Consider the following 20,222-nt stretch of genomic DNA (forward strand, 5'->3'; position numbering starts at 1 on the left):
ACCTTGGCTCACACATGTAATCACAGCACTTCGGGAGGCCAAGGCATGTGGATCACTTGAGGCCAGGAGTTTGAGACCAGCCTGGCCAACATGACAAAACCCCATCTCTGCTAAAAATACAAAAATTAGCCGGGTATGGTAGCGCCTACCTGTAATTCCAGCTACTACGCTCTGGAGGCTGAGGCAGGAGAGAAGAATCGCTTGAAACTGGGAGGTGGAGGCTGCAGTGAGCCAAGATCACAGCACTGCATTCCAGCCTGGGAGAGACAGAGCGAGACTCCATCTCGAAAAAAAGAAAAAAAAAGTTCACCGTTGGAAAATGGCATTTAGTACATTTGCGACGTTGTACTGCTGCAGAGGTGGGGTTCAGGCCAGCCAGGTCTGGGAAGTGTGATGCCAGGAAGAGGGTGACTCTCAGGTTGCTGACTGCTGTAAGGAAGGCCCAGCAAAGTTGTCAGGGCGGAAGCACCGCCTGATGCATTTGGTGAACGTTCTCTGTGGGCCTACTGTGTGTGCTAGGTGCATGGTAGATGAGAAAGAAAAGAAAAACAAGAGCAAAAAAGATTGCGTCCCTGTCCTTAGGGTGTCCACCATCCAGTAGGAGAGTCAGGCATTGAAAGAAAGAAATGTCACCTCCACCTCCGGGGTTGCATAGATGCTGCCGACTGGAGGGGCAAGGGACTATGAACGCGTTTTGTAGGGGGACTATGAACGAGTTTTATAGGGGAACTGGGCCGGACTGGGGATCAGGGAACATTTCCAGGAGAAAGGGACCGAATGTCTTGCTAAGGGCTGGGATATATGAGGAAGGTTTAACACATTTACTCAGCAAAGAAAACAGGAAAGAGTCCTGGGGAGCGAACGGCATATGCAAAGGCTCTGTGGCAAAGAGCCTATGGAGTCTAGGCACGCAGAGGGTCAGTGCTGGGCCGGGAGGAGCAAGAGGGAGCGCCCAGGGGATGGGGGCAGTGGGAGGAGAGCCCAAATTTGTCAGGGCTCCCGGCCCTGGCTGCTCGGTGGAATCATGGAGGAGCTTTGGAACTAACGGGATGTGATGTGATTGAGTCTGGTTGTGATTCACGTGGCCTGGGGTGAACCGGATGTGGGTGTAGTTTAACCGCACCTGCTGCAGGTGATGTCACCATGTGGCCAGGTTGAGAAAGGCTGAGTCTTGCGAGGACTTTGTCCTAAGAGGGCCGGGGCAAGGTTTTCAGCTCGGGAGGTGGGAGAACGGGATCGGGTCTCACACGATTTGCTTTTGGAGGAAAAATGAAAACCAATGACTAAGCCACAAGCCCTACTTTGGGGCTAGCTCAGGTCCTCAGCTTACAATCAAGACAAGAGCAGCAGAGACCCGGCCCGTGCGGCTGGAATGGGGCTGCGTCTGCCGAGGGTCTGGGCCTCGGCTGGGTGCGGGGAGGGGCGGCAAGGTCAGCCTGGCTTTTGGACTCCTTCCTGGTTTCCGTTGCTTGCAGCAATCCCACGTGGCAGAATGAAGCATGGAGGCCATGCTGACCAGAGCCCAGGGGTCAGTTTCTGGGTGGTCTGGCGCTGGACGGGTCGCCCTGTGGGGGCGGGAGAGGGAGACGCGGCGGCTCTTTGGAGTGTGAGAAAGCATCTGGAGTTCCCTGGCCGGGAGGGCAGTCCACTTTGTGGGAACGGGGAGAGGGCCATAAGCGAAGGTCAGTAACGGGGCAGCAGGGACGAAGTGGGGTCAAGGTCTGGCTCTCTAAGAAGGCAGCCCGGGGGAACATCTGTTTCCATTTACAGCCTGGAGCAGGGCTGGGCAGGGCCAGCCTAGAGGCTGATTATGCAAGGGGAGGGGCCTTTTCCCATCCCACAGCCTCCGCCTCCCCCTCCCCCACATCCCTGCTCTTTGCAAAGGCCACAGCGCGGAGGAAGGAACCACTGTGAACTAGGCACCTCCGGACTGCTCAGGGCCTCTGGGCTGATGTACACTGTCATTTCATTTTCCTGACTTCCTGGCTCAGAGTGTGAAGGCTGGCCTGAGGTCACACAGCACGGTGTTAGGATCCAGCACTGATTCATCCTGAAGGCACAGCAGGCACAGTGCCCAGGGTCCCTGAGAGTTGGAGGGGCCCAGGAAGGCGTTTTAATTTCTCTTAAAATAGGTGGGAGAAAGAGTATAATCCAGCTCGTATTATTCATTTTTAAAATCAACGCACCTGTAAAAGATGATACAGATTTTATTTTATTTTATTTTTTTGAGTTGGAGTCTTGGTCTGTCTCCGGGCTGGAGTGCAGTGGTGCGATCTTGGCTCACTGCAACCTCTGCCTCCTGGGTTCAAGCGGTTCACCTGCCTCAGCCTCCCCAGCAACTGGGACTACAGACATGCACCACTATACCCAGCTAATTTTTTGTCATTTTAGCAGAGATGGCGTTTCACCATGTTGAACAGGATGGTCTCAATCTCTTGACCTCATGATCCTCCCACCTCGTCCTCCCAAAGTGTTAGGATTACAGGCATGAGCCACTGTGCCTGGCCAAATGTACTTTTTCAGTAGAGAAAGGGGCCTGGAAAGGTAGAAGTGCCTAGGGCTGGTCACATCATGTGGCTCTGTTTGGATGGTGCCACCCTGCCACTCAAGCAAGGCCCAAACCTGGGGTCCGCCGCCGCCACCGCCGCCACCACTGCCTCCTCCTCCTCCTCCTCCTCCTCCTCCTCCTTCTCCTCTTCCTCTTCCTCCTCCTCCTTCTCCTCCTCCTCCCCACAGCCAGCTCTAGCCTTTGTCTCATCCTTGCCTCTCAGCTCCATGATCGCTCCAGCTAGGTTAAATCCCTCACTTTGCGCCTGTGCCGCCCTTGACCTTCCTTTAAATGTATCGTCTCAAGGTTTCAAGCACAGGTTCTGAATGCCAAGGTCTGGGTTCGAATCCAGGCTCTACCACCGGTCAGCTGTGTACGGTTGACAAATTCTTCATCTCTCCGACTCTCATCCCTTGTCTGTAAAGCAGAGATAGTAGGAGAATGTGGCCTCATGTGATCTGCTCCCCTCGGCCTCCCAAAGCGCTGGGATTACGGACATGAGCCACCATGCCCGGCTAGAGTGATTACTTTTAAAACCCTCAAAACCATGTATGGCACCAAATGGTGCCATTTGAGAGTTTATTAAAAACACTGATTACTATCTGGCCCCTCTGTGTGGCAATAAGCCCTCGACGGGCTGTGGCCGGGCCTGGTTTTACTCTCCCTGGTGTCCTCAGGCCTGACACATATGTATTTGAATGAATCAGTGAGTGTACTCTGCTCCTCCTCCTCACACCAGTATGTTTCTCTCTGCTGGAAGTCATTCACACTTTAGTATGAAGTATGAATTAATGCTACCTATCCCCTTTGCCTGATTTGATCACTATGTCAGAAAAGTTCTATCTCCCTGGGAAAGGAATGTGAGGCCCCCTGTGGTGAGACTGGGGACTTTCATGGAGGGTACAGAAGCAGGCTGTTTTCTTGGACTCTATACCTAAGAGTGGTGTCCTCTGCCTCCTTACAGCAAGGCAGCTAAGCATTTCTGCCCTTTATATTTTTAAAGATAGCATTTTCCTCCTTTTTCTGAGGGGCAGAAGCCTTTGGTGGGCAGCAGAGGTCAGACCCCAGTGGGCCTCCAGAGCAAAGGAGACGAGACGCTGGGCCAGTTCCGTGGCTTTCCCAGAGGAAACCTCGCCCACAGATCTGCAGGAAGTTACACTAATGAGTTGGTGAGTCCCCAAGAGGACTGCCCGATAATTTCGGATCAAGTTCAGGCTGCTGGAGCTGAGATAAACCAGAAAGGTCTCTGCCACTTGGAACATAAAGTTCTGAGCCTGACAGGAAGCTGGGAAGGGGTGCCGGCCCTGAAATCACGATGGGACACAAGCCCTGGGCAGCGACCTCGGGCCCCAGCTGGGAGCATCCAGCCCGGCTGTCAGGCTGAGACGCTGCCTTGTCACTGATCAAAGGAAAGTGGCTGGTTTCCCGGGAGGATTTGTTCTGTGTTTATTTCTCCTCCTGGAGCTTTTCTCCTCCCACACAAGCCCTGCAATGCTGCTGTGCTCTCTGAGTAGTTACCTTTCTTGTCTGAAAGACTTCAGAAGGTGGTTTTATAAATAAGTATTTGCAAGAAATTAACTGAAGGGTCACTGCTCGGCATACCGGGTCCCTGAAGTCTGAATACCGCTGCAGAATGGGTAGTTCAATTGAAGAGCATTTACTGAGTGCCTAATATGTGCCAAACCCTGTATATATTGGGGAAAGCACTTTGGAGTTCAGTCACTAGCTGGGACTTGGGAAGTGCACCTAAATTCTGTGGCCTTCCATTTCTTTATAGAACAGGGATCATTCCCATCGCTTCTCGGCCTTTTGGCTAAGATCAAGTGTAGAACAGGGATCATTCCTGATAGGACCACGATGATGACATTGATTCTGTGCCTCAGTCCGGGACTTACTGAGAGCTGATGCTGCTCAGTTCCTGTGCAAGGCGCTGGGCTGCAGGTAGTATGAACCACAGAAACTTGACCTTGCAGAGCCTATATCCCACGTGTGGGTGTATGACCATCGTCTTTAAAAAAAAATTTTTTTAACAGAATCTGGCTCTGTTAAAGAGAAAATCAATGAGAAACATAATAAGTAAATCTCATGAGTTATTAGAAGGTAATGAAACTACGGAAAAAGAAAACAGGGCAAAGGGGGGTGGGAATTTAGGGTTCTGTAAAAGAGGCAGATGGTGATTTTAAAAGCTCAGTTGGGGAAAGCAAAATTGGAGCACAGATGAAGGGATTGAGGGACCAGCTAAGCAGGTGTCTGGGGAGAAACCAACTGGGGGGCTGTGCAAAGGCCCTGGGGTAGGAGCTGTCAAGGAAGAAGCTAGAGCAGAGTGAGCACAATGAAGAGAAGTAGAGATGGTGATCTAAAGAGCTCAGCACTGTGACAGGCATATAGTAAATGCTCACTTAAAAAGGTTCCTGTCCACCTACGCAGAGAGAGCTTCAGAGATGGACAACACTCAGCCCTGTCCTTAAAAATTTATGGTCAGGTGGGGACAGAGGAGCACATACAACCGTCTTCTACATACTACTCATTCAACCCTCACGACAACCCTGTGAGACAGGTGTGTTACTCCCATTTTACAGATGAGTCAACCAAAGAACAGAAGGGGCAGGTGACTTGCCCAAGGTCACACAGCTGGGAGGTCTCAGAGCAGGTGTCTGGGCCCAAGGAAGCAGGTTCCAGAGTCTGTGCTCTTCTTTTGTTTTCATTTCAACTTCTATGATAGATTAAAGGGTATATGTGAAGATTTGTGACGTGGGTAAATTACATGCTGCTGACTCTCGGGGTCCCAGTGATTCCATCACCCATGTGATAAGCATAGCACTGGACGGGTGGTTCTTCGGTCCGCGTCTGCTCTCTTCCCTCACCCATCTACTGAGCCTGTGTCTGTTGCTTCCCTCTTTACGTTGATGTGTAGTCAGTGTTTAGCTCCCACTTTTACGTGAGAACATGCGGTGTCTGTTTCTCTGTTCCTGCATTAGGTCACTTAGGACATTGGCCTCCAGCTCCATCGTTGGAGCCCCTGCTGTGAAGAGCATGACTTTGTTCTTTTCTGGCTGTACTGTACAGCATGGTGTGCATGGCCCATGTTTTCTTTATCCTTGCTACTGCTGAATAGCGCTTAGGTTGATTCTACGTCCTTGCAATTGTGAATGGCACTGAAACAAAAATAGGAGTGCATGTGTCTTTATGACAGAAAGAATGACTGTCCTTTGGGTATATACTCAGTCGTGGGATTGTTGGGTTGCATGGTAGTTCTGCTTTTTTTTCTTTTTTTTTAGATCGAATTTCACTCTTGTCACCCAGGCTGGAGTGCAGTGGCACAATCTCGGCTCACCGCAACCTCCGCCTCCTGGGTTCAAGCGATTCTCCTGGGTCAGCCTCCTGAGTAGCTGGGATTACAGGCACGCACCACCACGCCCGGCTAATTTTGTGATTTTAGGAGAGACTAGGCTTCTCCAGGTTGGTCAGGCTGGTCTCAAACTCCCAACCTCAGGTGATCCACCTGCCTTGGCTTCGCGAAGTGCTGGGATTACAGGCCTGAGCCACTGCGCCTGACCATGGCAGCTCTGCTTTAAGTTCTTTGAGAAATGTCCAAACTGCTTTCCACAGTGGCCGAACTAGTTCGCCTTCTCACCAACAGTGTATAGGTGTTGCCTTTTCTCCACAGCCTCTCCTGCATCTACTGTTTTATGCCTTTTTTGGTTTTTTTTAGACAGAGGTTTGCTCTTGTTGCCCAGGCTGGAGTGCAATGGCACAGTCCCAGCTCACTGCAACCTCCACCTCCTGGCTTCAAGCGATTCTCCTGCCTCAGCTTCCCAAGTAGCTGAGATTGCAGGTGTCTGCCACCACATCCAGCTCATTTTTGTATTTTTAGTAGAAACAGGGTTTTGTCATGTTGGCCACGTTGGTCGAAAACTCCTGACCCCAGTTGATTTGTCCGCCTCGACCTCTCCAAGTGCTGGGATTACAGGCATGAGCCACTGTGCTCAGCCATTTTATGCCTTGGTAATTAATTAATAGCTGTTCTGACCGGTGTGAGATGGTCTCTCAGTGTGGTTTTGATTTGCATTTATCTGGTGCAGAGTCTGTGTTCTTAATGTTACTTAACATGGCCATCTTGACCTCACTCTCGGCCTTGACTTTAGCCTTGGCCTTGACTTCCGTCATGTCTAATATATATACGTGGAAAAAAAGAAAGGCTACGTTGGTTATCTGTGGAGACTGATACTAGATATATGTATTTTAGAAATTTCCTTTATTCTTTCCTCTGTTTTCCCAGTTCTCTGCTAATAAACATGAATTATGCTACTATTAGGAGAAAAAAAAAACAAAATATAGTAACTTTAAAAAATTCTGAATTAGGCTGGGTGCGGTGGCTCATACCCATTATCCCAGCACTTTGGGAGGCTGAGACAGGTGGAGCACCTGAGGTCAGGAGTTTGAGACCAGCCTGACCAACATGGTGAAACGTCATAGCTACTAAAAGAAAAACTCAAAAATTAGCTTGGGCATGGTGGTGGGTGCCTGCAGTTCCAGCTACTTGGGAGGCTGAGGCAAGAAAACCACTTGTAGCCGGGAGGCAGAGGTTGCAGTGAGCCGAGACTGTGCCACTGCACTCCAACCTGGGTAACAGAGCAAAATTCCATCTCAAAAAAAAAAAAAAAAAAATTCTGAATTAGAGACCAGATATGGAGGGGAGCAACGTCGGTGTTAGCAGTGAAGTTCAGGTTTGAGCTCAGGTGTCTGGTTGGACAGTGATGGCCTTGGCTGAGAGGGGGCTGAGTCTTAGAGAGGGCGTTTGGCCCAGGTATGGTGGTTCACGCCTGTAATCCCAGCACTTTGGGAGGCCGAGGTGGGTGGATCATTTGAGGTAAGGAGTTTGAAACCAGCCTGATGAAACCGTCTCTACTAAATACCAAAAAAAAAAAAAAAAAAAAAAAAAAAAAAAAAAAAAAAAAAAAAATTAGGGCAGAGTGGTGCATGCCTGTAATCCCAGCTACTCAGGAGGCTGAAGCAGGAGAATCACTTGAACATGGGAGGTGGAGGTTGCAATGAGCCGAGTTCATGCCACTGCACTCCAAGCCTGGGCAACAGAGTGAGACTTCGTCTCAAAAGGAAAAGAAAAAAAAAAGAAACATGCACTCATATGTCTTCCAAACCTGGTTTGCATTCTAACCCTATGACAGATCTCAATTTGGACCAGCCACGTTTCACAGGGAAGCGCAGGTAGAGAGCGACACCCTGGTTGAACCATCAAGCGGGGAGATGAAATGTGTTTGCATCACTCATTCATTCCACCGTCTTCACTGAGTGTCTACTTTGCATCAGGCACTGCTTAGACATTGGCGATTCCATAGTGAACAAACAGATCCCCAAAAGCTGCCCCAGGGGAGCTGACATTCTAGTGTGGGGACATAGATGATAAACAAAACAAAACAAAAGCAAAGTAAGTAAAATATAAAATACGTCAGGTGGAGATTAGTACAAAGAAGCATCATGCCACGCTGGGCATTGTGAGTCTCAGTGGTATGGAAATTGTGGTTTTCAATCCTGGGGTCAGAGGAGACCACACCAAGAAAATGTCACATGAGCGAAAGTCTGGAGGAGGTGATGGGTGAGGAGCGCTGCAGCTGGGTGGAAAAGCACTCCAGGTGGAGGGCGCTGCCAGGTCATGGGGCGGTGTCTTGACCAGCAAGGAGGCTGAGAGAGGGCCTTTGGAACATCATCTGCCCAGAGGGAGGGAAGTCATACTCTTGGCAGAAATGGGGCCACCCAGGGAGAGAGAGAGACACACAGGAAATGGGCCAAGAATGTAACATCAACGGGGAAACGCCTATGTTTTAAGGGGAAGGTGGAGGAGACGGAGGATGGGCAGGAACCACGTGGGAGGTGTTGGCTGCCCTAGGAGAGCACAGGACCCCAGGTTCCAAGCAGCAGGAAGCTTCTTACATGGAAAAGCATGAGTGTGGAGGAAGTCCAGGAGGAGGCGGCTCAGAACAATCATCTCCTAACAACAAGCGTGTGCTGAGCCTAGATCCTCGTGCCAGCGCAGCTGGGCCTCATGGCAAACGTGCAAGTGGGTTCTGGTTCCATACCCCTGTTTTACAGATGAGAAAATGAAGGCACAGAGACAGGGCAGGACCTGTCCCAGGTGGTCCTGGTAAGTGGTGGGAGGAGCTCCATCACCTCTGTGGTGGCACCTGGCTTCTGAATAAGCAGCCTCAGCTGCAGGGAGGGGCATTTAGACTTCATCCAGAAGAGCTGACAGAGGAGGGTGAGCGGAGCACCCTGGCCCAGGCCCCTATAAGGGCTCAACCAGGAGTTTCAGGATGAAGAAATGAAGGAACATTTTAGAATTTAGGGTAAGGTGACGACCAGGGCTGGACCTATGAGGAGGCAAAGGAGGCATCTAGGGTCTAAAATTTAAAGAGAGTCTCAGCCTCAGGCTCCTGCATTTGCAGGACTTTGACGGTGAACTTACATTTTTCAGTGCTCACTGGGAGAGTGTCTTAGCCTCTCTGTCCTTGGGATCCTAGGCAGTACCTGTTTCTAAGGCTAATGTGAGACCTAAATGCATTAAAATGCAGGCAGTGCTTCAAACAGTGCCTAACACACAGACTATATATGGTTTTTAATTTTTTTTTTGATACAGGATATCACTCTGTTCACCCAGGCTGGAGTACAGTGGTGTGATCACGGCTCACTGCAGCCTCAACCTCCCAGGCTCAGGTGATCCTCCCATCTCAGTCTCCCAAGTAGCTGGGACTACAGGTGTGCATCACCATGCCCGGATAATTTTTTTAATTTTGTATTTTTTATAGAGATGGGGGTCTCACTATGTTGCCCAGACTGGTATTGAACTCCCTGGACTCAAGGGATCCTCTGCCTCCATAAGTACTGGGATTACAGGTGTGAGCCACCGAACCCAACCCACACATAATATATGTCTTTGCTACTATTATCATTCACAAAAGGCCAAGAGGGGTTGATGCTGCCTCCCAGGGTGTTCTGAAGGCTATGCTGGCCAGAGGTGGGGGGGTGAGAGTTCCCAGGGAGGGAGGAACAAACCTGTCTGGAGCACTCCCTCTGTGCAAGCGCTGGGCATGGCTGGCACCCTGTCCTATAGCCCCACATCGACTTCATGAGGCAGGTGCTTTCTCATGCCCGTTTCACAGGTGAGAGAACTGAGGACCATGAGCAAGAGGCTTTCCAGCATCTCACGAGGCTGAGCTGGGACTGGACAGGTGCGTCCAGCCTAGTGCTTGGGTCCCTTCTGCTTCACCTGGGGGGTGCCACAGGGTCTGACCTGCCTGGGTTCCAGTCTTCTCTCTGGTGCTGTTGCATGACCTCAGGCAGCCCTTTCTGTTTCCTCATCTGTCAAGTGGGCATCAAAACAGTATCTGTCTTGGGGCCAGGCGAGGTGGCTCACACCTGTACTCCCAGCACTTTGGGAGGCTGAGGCAGGCGGATCACCTGAGGTCAGGAGTTCGAGACCAAGTCTAGCCAGTATGGCGAAACCCCGTCTCTACTAAAAATACAAAAATTAGCCGGCCATGGTGGCACATGCCTGTAATCCCAGCCACTTGGGAGGCCGAGGCAGAAGAATCACTTGAACCCAGGAGGCAGAGGTTGCAGTGAGCCATGATGACACCATGCACTCCAGCCTGGGTGACAGAGCGAGATCTGTCTCAAAACAAAAACAAAACAGTATGTGTCTTGGTAGTGCTAAGAACAGACAAGAAAATAAAAACTTGGTGAAATGTTGAGCTCACATTCCTGTAAAACACACACACGTGCACACACACATGCACATTCCTGTAAAACACACATGCACACGTGTACACATATACACATACATGCACACATGTGCACATGCACAGGCTGACAGTGACAGCACATTTATGTGTGTGAAACGCTTCACCTGCTCAATTTCGTTTAACTCTCCGGAGAAACACACACTGTGAGGAGCTACCCACGTTCCCACATCAGAGGGGAGGAACCGAGGGGTGCAAGGGTGGGAGTCGCCTCTCCACAGCCGCACCCTTGGCCAGCAGCCTCTTCCAAAGAAGCTTTTATGGGCAGATAGTTTGTCAGCGCAGCTCAAAACGCAAACAAGGTGGCAGCCGAGCCCCCATCCATCCTGCTGCACGCCCCTGCATGTCCAGCCCCAAGCCCTGCGTGCAGCTAGCACACCTCCCTGGGAGGAGACCGCTCCAGCCTGCAAGGAAGTGCTCATTATGGAGAGTGGAGAGTGACAGGCCACTCCCGGCCACGTCTCCAAGCAAGCTGATGCCCCCTCCTCCTGCTGCCGCCGCCCACTGAACCGCCTGGGCTGCAGACGCCCTTGTTGGAGCCTCTGGGGCCAGATGTTATAGGGCAAGCTCGAAATAACCGGGCAGGCCAGCCACCATCGAGGAAGGGGCATGTGCTGGATGCAGACACACGATCCCAGGGACCCTGCTGGGTGGAACTAAGAAAGCCCAGCAGACCGTGCACGATCCTGTCCCCACTCACAGGCCCACGCAGCTAGAGGGGCCCCTCTTCTGTGTGCGTCTGGAAGGTCGCTGCCCAGGGAGGAAATGCCTTTAACCAGCGTGGGGCCGGGCAGCCACAGGAGGCAGATCATCCAGGCTCTGTGCCTCTTGCTGCTACTTCTCCACGCCAGCTCTGCCAAGAACATCTGGAAACGGGCATTGCCTGCGAGGCTGGCCGAGAAATCCCGTGTAAGTGCCTGGGATGGGAGGCTGGGGCAGCCTCTGTGGGTGGGAGGCAGCCTCTCAGAGAGCAGTGATGTCTAGACGCTGCCTTTTTCTGTAAGTGCTCCCCCAAAACGTGACGGGGCAGGCATCTTCCTATCTGTGTGTGTCTGAGTCGTGTGGCGGGCAGATGAGGCTCACCCCACAAAAAGGCCCTTTGCCTGTGAGTCTAGAGGCAAGAGAGACATCACAATTGTGCAAGAGAATCGAGCCTCACTTTTGCCTTGTTGCAAAAGTGTACTTACTCCTGAAAGACAGCATCTAATTTAAGAGCCCGAGGACTTAAACGGAGTGTTCTATCTCCATAATCAGTACCACATGTTTCTGAAATACACTTACGCATTCATGTGGTGGTTTATTCATTCTGCAAACAGAGTGAATACATTCTCCTAAACAGAATTTAGCAGAGAGCGCTCCGGGGAAGGCACCCTGTGGGGTCTTGTGGGTATAAGAGGAAGGAGGTACCAGCTCCCATCCTCAAGGGTGGGTGGTCGCAGTGCAGAGGCAGTTGGGTGAATGGCAGTACAGAGAGAAGGTGGAGGCCATGAGTGGCAAGAAACGCACGTGCTGGAGCCAGGTGTCTGCGTTTGAATCCGGGCTCTGCTACGCATCAGCTGTGTGGCTTCTCTCAGGCAAGCTGCTTGACCTCTCTGAACACCAGCTATCTCATCTGCAAAAGAGAGAGGGATATGTTCCTCCGCACAGCTACACGTGGGTCGCCACTGTTTACCAGGCACTGTTCTAGGCTGTGGGGATACAGACCTCAGATCTCTGCCTGGGGAACTGGGGGCAGCAGAGAATAAATGAGAGAGAGAATGAAAGCACGTCGCGTGAGCAGTTTGTGAGTGTGGAGGAGGCTAGAAAGCAGGACGGGCACTCGAGGAGAGAATGGGGTGGAGGAGGCCATCATTTTTGGTTCCTCCCACCCCCCAGGGAGCACAGAACCGCAGGGACGGAGTGAGCCAGGACGATCTCTGCACACTGAGGGGTCAAGAAGATAACGCTGGCACCCATGGCACGTGCGTGAGGATTACGTGACTCGGTATGCAGAACATCTTTGCAACATAGCAAGCGGTCAATGCATCTCGGCAGCTTTCAATCAAATAACTGTGACTCTGGTTGGTGTTGCCTACGGGTAGAATGTGGGTTCCTTGGGGTAGGGCGAGTTTCTGTTTCACGGGCGCGTGCCCCTGGTGACTGCCATGAAGTCGGCGCCTGGTGTTCTTGTGAGTGAATTATAAGCAGATGCAGTGGTAGATGCGTGTGTGTGCAGCTCTGCCCCGGGAGAGTCAGACAGGGTTCTCAGGGATGGGGACAGTGGACCTGGGGCTGTAAAGAATGAATAAGAGTTTGCCAGCTGGAGAAGAGGGAAGGGAGAAGGTTTAATGACTCCAGGCATGTTGGGGTGCATGAAATTGTATTGAGGTGAATCTGGGCCACCAGGGCTCACCGTCTCCATGCTGGGCACCTGCTGGTGGCGAGAGACAGGAGACCACCGGGAAGTGGAAAGAGTAGTAGAGTGAAATGATGAGGCGCTTGGAGAAGGGAAAGCTCATATGAGATGGTGTAGTCACCAAAGGCTTCCTGGAGGAGGTGGAGACCCTGATGGGAGCTTGGGAAGGATTAGGAATTAGGAGGAGGAAGGATATTCCTGGAAGAAGGCTCAGCATGAGCCGAGGCTCCCAGGCAGAAGTGTTGCATCTGAATGCTGCTTGGGAGACCAGACCTGGCCAGTGGGGAGGCATTGAGGAAGGCGAGACTCTCCTAAGACTTGATTGACTCCTCTGTGCTCTTCACTGGTGCAACAGGACGATTTAACCCTCACCCGTAGTTAGGAGCACTTTTGCTCCACAGCCACAGAGAGATTCCCAATTTGTCATCTGATTTTCTCTCCACCGTGTCCCAAGGTGTCATAGGAGCCAGCACCGTGACACCCACATAGGAGGCTCAGGGTTGACATGCACGGTGGATTTGGGGGAGTCTCTAAAACACAGGCCCGGGGGGCTGCAGGAGCTGAGTGACTTCTAGCCACCACTGGTCAGGATGCAAGGACTTTGAACTGGCCCCTGGCTGAATCGAAACTTTCCTTGGTTATCAGCAGATACTGGCCTCCTTCCTCAGCACCTAGACACAGGCGAGGTTTAGGCAGAACAACTGTGCCGGCTGGGCACGGTGGCTCACACCTGTAATACCAGCACTTTGGGAGGCCGAGACAGGTGGATCGCCTGAGGTCAGGAGTTCTGGACCAGCCTGGCCAATGTGGTGAAACCCCGTCTCTACTAAAAAAATAAAAAATTAGCTGGATGTGGTGGCACATGCCTGTAATCTCAGCTACTCAGGAGACTGAGGCAGGAGAATCGCTTGAACCTGGGAAGCGGAGGTTGCAATGAGCAGAGATCATGCCATTGCCCTCCAGCCTGGCCGAGAAGAGCAAAACTTCGTCTCAAAAAACAACAACAACAACAAAAACCGTGCATCAGAGAAAGCCCTGGGCAAAGAGAGACTGTTGCTTTGTGACTCAGAGGGCAGGGAGGCTGGGAAGAGTGCTTGGCCTAGGAATCATCACAGTGACGCCTCTAATGTGCTGTGCAGTCTTGGGCCACTCGCTGCCCTTCTCTGGTCCTCAGTCCTCTCCTGGGAAATGAAGGTGCTGAACCTATTGATTTTCATGGCCCTTTCAATTCCAATTCTAATTTCCATGAAAACATCCGACAGGTACTCAAGGGTGATAGGAAGCAGCCCCCACATGCACAAAGTCAAGACTTCCCCATGAGAAACCCCTCCTTGACCCTCCACTGAGTCAGACCTTCAGCCATGGCCCTGACCCTTGAGGGCTGTGGGCTGGTGGGGCTCGGGAGACGCTGGGTGTGTGCTGAAGCTGGCTCGCATCCTCTCCAGAGAGTCAGTTTTGTTCCACATAGCCATGATCACAAATTAAGTTATCTAAACTCACAAATCATTTATATTAAAATAAAAAAATTTTTTTTTTTTTGAAACAGTCTTAGGCTCTGTCGCCCAGGCTGGAGTGCAATGGTGCGATCTCCATTCACTGCAATCTCCACCTCCCCAGCTGAAGCGTTTCTCATGCTTCAGCCTTCTGAGTAGCTGGGATTACAGGCATGTGCCACCATGCCCAGCTATTTTTTTTTTTTTGTATTTTTAGTAGAGATGGGGTTTTGCCATGTTGTCCACGCCTGTCTCACACTCCTGAGCCCAGGTGATTCATCTGCCTCAACCTGCCAAAGTTCTGGGATTACAGGTGTGAGGCCTTGCACCCAGGGAATACTGCAGCCAGGAAATACTTCCTATTAGAAATGCGTCACCAATTATGTTGCTACATTTTGCTATTCTCTCTGCTCCTGGGGTTTTATGTCTTTCGCATCTGTGTGGTATGATGAGGAGAGGAGGTACTCCACATCTCTTCCAGCTTCCATTCAGTGGCCTCACGTGGGTTGCCTGAAATCAACCATGCTGGGAGTATTTACACCTTGGAAATTGGCCAGGGCTACACGCAGAGAGCTGGTGGTTCAGTCCTGACCAAGTGCATGGCTGCCTGTAGCCTGCTCTACTTTCCCACAGCCTCGTCTCCTGGCAGAGTGACTTTTGTGGAGGGGACTGGTCTCTTGGTCAGAGTGGGGCCAGTTAATGTCCTGAATGCTGTTCATGCTTCGTTGTCCAAGCACGCAGAGACAGTGACAAAGACAAACACGCTTGCCTTTCATTCCCTTGGGAGACCCAATGTGAAGGTCTGGGCCCACCGCCTTCTATCTCTAAGACCTTCAAGAAGTTCCTTCCCCTGTCTGAGCCTCAGTTTCCTCATCTGGAGCACGGGACACAGCAGTGCCTGCTTTGTAGAGTTCAGTAAAAAGACCACGAAGCCTGCAGTCCCCTGCCTGGCACAGGACTGCAATCCCTGCATGTGCACTATGGACAGATTTTTTTATTGCATTTTAGGTTTGGGGGTACATGTGAAGAACAAGCAAGGTTGTTGCATAGGTACACACATGGCAGTGTGATGTGCTGCCTTCCTCCCCATCACCTATATGTGGCATTTCTCCCCACGCTATCTCTCCCCAACTCCCCACCCCCCACTGTCCCTCCCCTATTTCCCCCTGACAGACCCCAGTGTGTGATGCACCCCTCCCTGTGTTCATGTGTTCTCATTGTTCAACACCCGCCTATGAGTGAGAACATGTGGTGTTTGATTTTCTATTCTTGTGTCAGTTTGCTGAGAATGATGGTTTCCAGGTTCATCCATGTCCCTACAAGGGACACGAACTCATCGTTTTTTATGACTGCATAGTATTCTATGGTGTATCTGTGCCACATTTTCCCTATCCAGTCTATCATCGATGGGCATTTGGATTGATTCCAGGTCTTTGCTATTGTAAACAGTGCTGCAATGAACATTCGTGTGCATGCGTCCTTACAGTAGAACGATTTATAATCCTTTGGATATATACCCAGTAATGGGATTGCTGGGTCAAATGGAATTTCTATTTCTAGGTCCTTGAGGAATTGCCACACTGTCTTCCACAATGGTTGAACTAATTTACACTCCCACCGACAGTGTAAAAGTGTTCCTATTTCTCCACATCCTCTCCAGCATCTGTTGTTTCCAGATTTTTTAATGATCGCCATTCTAACTGGCGTGAGATGGTATCTCAATGTGGTTTTGGTTTGCATTTCTCTAATGACCAGTGATGATGAGCATTTTTTCATATGTTTGTTGGCCTCATGTATGTCTTCTTATGTAAAGTGTCTGTTCATGTCCCTCACCCACTTTTGAATGGGCTTGTTTGTTTTTTTCTGGTAAATCTGTTTTAGTTCTTTGTAGATTCTGGATATCAGTCCTTTGTCAGATGGGTAGATTGCCAAAATTTTTTCCCATTCTGTTGGTTGCTGATTCACTCTAGTGACTGTTTCTTTTGCTGTGCAGGAGCTGTGGAGTTTGATTAGGTCCCATTTGTCTATTTTGGCTTTTGTTGCCAATGCTTTTGGTGTTTTAGTCATGAAGTCCTTGCCTACGCCTACGTCCTGAATGGTTTTGCCTAGGTTTTCTTCTAGGGTTTTTATGGTGTTAGGTTTTATGTTTCAGTCTTTAATCCATCTGGAGTTAATTTTAGTGTAAGGTGTCAGGAAGGGGTCCAGTTTCTGCTTTCTGCACATGGCTAGCCAGTTTTCCCAACACCATTTATTAAACAGGGACTCCTTTCCCCATTGCTTGTTTTTGTCAGGTTTGTCAAAGATCGGATGGTTGTAGATGTGTGGCATTGCCTCTGAGGCCTCTGTTCTGTTCCATTGGTCTATATCTCTGTTTTGGTACCAGTACCATGCTGTTTTGATTACTGTAGCCTTGTAGTATAGCTTGAAGTCCAGTAGTGTGATGCCTCCCGCTTTGTTCTTTTTGCTTAGAATTGACTTGGCTATGCGGGCTCTCTTATGGTTCCATATGAAGTTTAAGGTGGTTTTTTCCATTTCTATCAAGAAGGTCATTGGTAGCTTGATGGGGATAGCATTGAATCTGTAAATTACTTTGGGTAGTATGGCCATTTTCATGATATTGATTCTTCCTAACCATGAGCATGGAATGTTTCTCCATCTGTTTGTGTCCTCTCTTATTTTGTTGAGCAGTGGCTTGTAGTTCTTGAAGAGGTCCTTTACGTCCTTTGTAAGTTGTATTCCCAGGTATTTTATTCTCTTTGTAGCAATTGTGAATGGCTGTTTGTTCTTGATGCAGCTCTCTTTAAGTCTGTTATTGATGTATAGGAATGCTTGTGATTTTTGCACATTGATTTCGTATCCTGAGACTTTGCTGAAGTAGCTTATCAGTTCCAGGAGATTTTGGGCTGAGACGATGGGGTGTTCTAGATATACAATCATGTTGTTTGCAAATAGAGACAATTTGACTTCCTCCTTTCCTATTTGAATACCCTTTATTTCTTTTTCTTGCCTGATTGCTCTGGCTAGAACTTCCAATACTCTATTGAATAGGAGTGGTAAGAGAGGGCATCCTTGTCTAGTGCCAGATTTCAAAGGGAACGCTTCCAGTTTTTGCCCATTCAGTATGATATTGGCTGTTGGTTTGTCATAAATACCTTTCATTATTTTGAGATACGTTCTGTCAATACCTAGTTTATTGAGGGGTTTTGGCATAAAGGGCTGTTGAATTTTGTCAAAGGCCTTTTCTGTATCTATTGAGATAATCATGTGGTTTTTGTCTTTGGTTCTGTTTATGTGGTTAATTTCATTTATAGACTTGCGTATGTTGAACCAGCTTTGCGTCCCTGGGATGAAGCCTACTTGATCATGGTGGATAAGCTTTTTGATGTGCTGTTGCAATCGGTTTGTCAGTATTTAATTGAATATTTTTGCATCCATGTTCATCATGGATATTGGCCTGAAGTTTTCTTTTCTTGCTGAGTCTCTGCCAGGTTTTGGTATCAGGATGATGTTGGTCTCATAAAATGATTTCGGAAGGATTCCCTCTTTTTGGATTGTTTGGAATAGTTTCAGAAGGAGTGGTACCAGCTCCTCTTTGTATGTCAGGTAGAATTCGGCTGTGAATCCGTTTGGACCTGGGGTTTTTTTTGGGTGGTAGGCTCTTAATTGCTGCCTCAACTTCAGACCTTGTTATTGGTCCATTCAGAGTTTTGGCTTCTTCCTGGTTTAGGCTTGGGAGGAGGCAAGTGTCCAGGGATTTATCCATTTATTCCAGGTTTACTAGTTTATGTGCGTAGAGATGTTTGTAATAATCTCTGATGATGGTTTGTATTTCTGTGGAATCTGTGGTGTTATCTCCTTTATCGTTTTTTATTGCATCTATTTGATTATTCTCTCTTTTCTTTTTTATTAATCTGGCTAGTGGTCTATTTTGTTGATCTTTTCAAAAAACCAGCTCCTGGATTTATTGATTTTTTGAAGGGTTTCTTTTCGTGTGTGTGTGTGTGTGTGTGTGTGTGTGTGTGTGTGTGTGTGTGTGTCTCTGTCTCCATTTCTGCTCTGATCTTAGTTATTTCTTGTCTTGTGCTAGGTTTTCAGTTTTTTTGGTCTTGCTTCTCTAGCTCTTCTAATTTTGATGATAGGGTGTCGATTTTAGATCTTTCCTTCCCTCTCATGTGGGCATTTATTGCTATAAATTTTCCTGTAGACACTGCTTTAAATGTGTCCCAGAGATTCTAGTATGTTGTATCTTCGTTCTTGTTGGTTTCGAAGAACATCTTTATTTCTGCCTTCATTTCATTGTTTCTCCAGTCAACATTCAAGAGCCGGTTATTCAGTTTCCATGAAGCTGTGCGGTTCTGAGTTAGTTTCTCAATTCTGAGTTGTAACTTGATTGCACTGTGGTCTGAGAGACTGTTTGTTATGATTTCCGTTCTTTTGCATTTGCTGAGGAGTGATTTATTTCCAATTATGTGGTCAGTTTTAGAGTAGGTGTGATGTGGTGCTGAGAAGAATGTATAATCTGTGCATTTGGGGTGGAGAGTTCTGTAAATGTCTATTAGGTTTGCTTGGTCCAGGTCTGAGTTCAAGTCCTGGATATCCTTGTTAATGTCTTTCAGTCAGGATCTGACTCCCCTCATTCTCAGAGCAGACTATCCATTTCCCAGGACCACTGCAACAAAATGCCACACGCTGGGGGCTGAAAACAACAGAAATGGATTCTTTCACAGTTCTGGAAGCCAGAAGTCTGAGATCCAGGTGTTGGCAGGGTTCTTTCCTTTGTGGAGGCTCTGCAGAGAAAATCTTTCCATGTCTCTCCTGGCTTCCAGCGGTGGCTGGCAATTCCTCCTGTTCCCTGGCTAATAGACACATCACTCTGATTTCTGCAACGCTGGGTGCTGGGGAGAGGGGATATGTCATACTGATGTGAAGGCTTGGTCATGCACCGGTGTCTAGCCCAGAGCCTGGCATGGATGGTTGAGTGGGAGGAATGAAAAGTCCATGAAGAGCTGACTTCTGGGGGAACCTTGGGCAAATCACTTTCCCCTCGCTGGGCCTGGGCTTCCTCATCTGAGGGTCCAGCCCTGAAATTCCAGGTGGAAATGAGCGAATAAAAAGCATCCCAGGCCGGGCGCTGTGGCTCAAGCCTGTAATCCCAGCACTTTGGGAGGCCGAGGCGGGTGGATCACGAGGTCAAGAGATCGAGACCATCCTGGTCAACATGGTGAAACCCCGTCTCTACTAAAAATACAAAAAATTAGCTGGGCATGGTGGCGCGTGCCTGTAATCCCAGCTACTCAGGAGGCTGAGGCAGGAGAATTGCCTGAACCCAGGAGGCGGAGGTTGCGGTGAGCCGAGATCGCGCCATTGCACTCCAGCCTGGGTATCAAGAGCGAAACTCCGTCTCAAAAAAAAAAAAAAAAAAAAAAGCATCCCAGGCCCCTGCATGGTTATCACCTGGGAGAGGGAGGCAGGAAAGCAGGACACCTCTGTGCCAGGACTCACCGCAGCCGCAGGGTGGAGGTAGCCGATACACATGGGCTGAGCATGGCGCAGTCTGTCACTCAGTGGACTAGGACTCAGCCACAGAAAGGAACGGAACCCAGACACACCATGACACAAATGAACTTCAAAGACATGATGCTGAGCGCACAAAGGCCACAGGCCTGTGACACTATTTGGATGCAATGACCAGAAGAGGCAAATCCAGTGAGATCGGAGGGAGATTCGTGGTTGCCAGGGGCTGGGGGAGGGAGGAATGGGGCCAGCTGCCTAATGAGAACAGAGATTCTGCTGGGGGTGATGAAAAAGCCACAGAAATAGATCATGGAGGTGGCTGCACACTTTGTGAATCTAATGCCACCAACTCGCACACTGAAGACAGCTGAAATGGAAAATTGCATGTTACATGTATTTTACCACAATAGTTTTTCTAAGATGCAGCAAGAGTCTGAGGCACCTCTCAAGAATTCTGT

General features: G+C 49.5%; 1 protein-coding gene across 8 annotated transcripts in view; it reads left to right on the forward strand.

Annotated features, from left to right (window-relative positions):
* Nucleotides 1-10,617: 10,617 nt before the first annotated feature.
* Nucleotides 10,618-20,222, forward strand: part of WFDC1 (WAP four-disulfide core domain 1) — a 105,519-nt gene continuing 95,914 nt past the window's right edge. For 6 of the 8 annotated variants that reach the window (XR_012518049.1, XM_074400800.1, XM_074400807.1 and 3 more), the window contains exon 1: nucleotides 10,618-11,271. Coding sequence is in view for 7 of the 8 variants with exons in the window: in XM_074400800.1 (XP_074256901.1) it covers nucleotides 11,128-11,271 (144 nt within the window). In the remaining variant the exon portion in view is untranslated. The remainder of the gene's footprint in view (nucleotides 11,272-20,222) is intronic. The other 2 variants (XM_074400780.1, XM_039476501.2) reach the window with 2 other exon arrangements.

Source organism: Saimiri boliviensis, chromosome 1 (genome assembly GCF_048565385.1).
Source record: "Saimiri boliviensis isolate mSaiBol1 chromosome 1, mSaiBol1.pri, whole genome shotgun sequence".
In the NCBI taxonomy this organism is placed as follows: Eukaryota; Metazoa; Chordata; class Mammalia; order Primates; family Cebidae; genus Saimiri; species Saimiri boliviensis.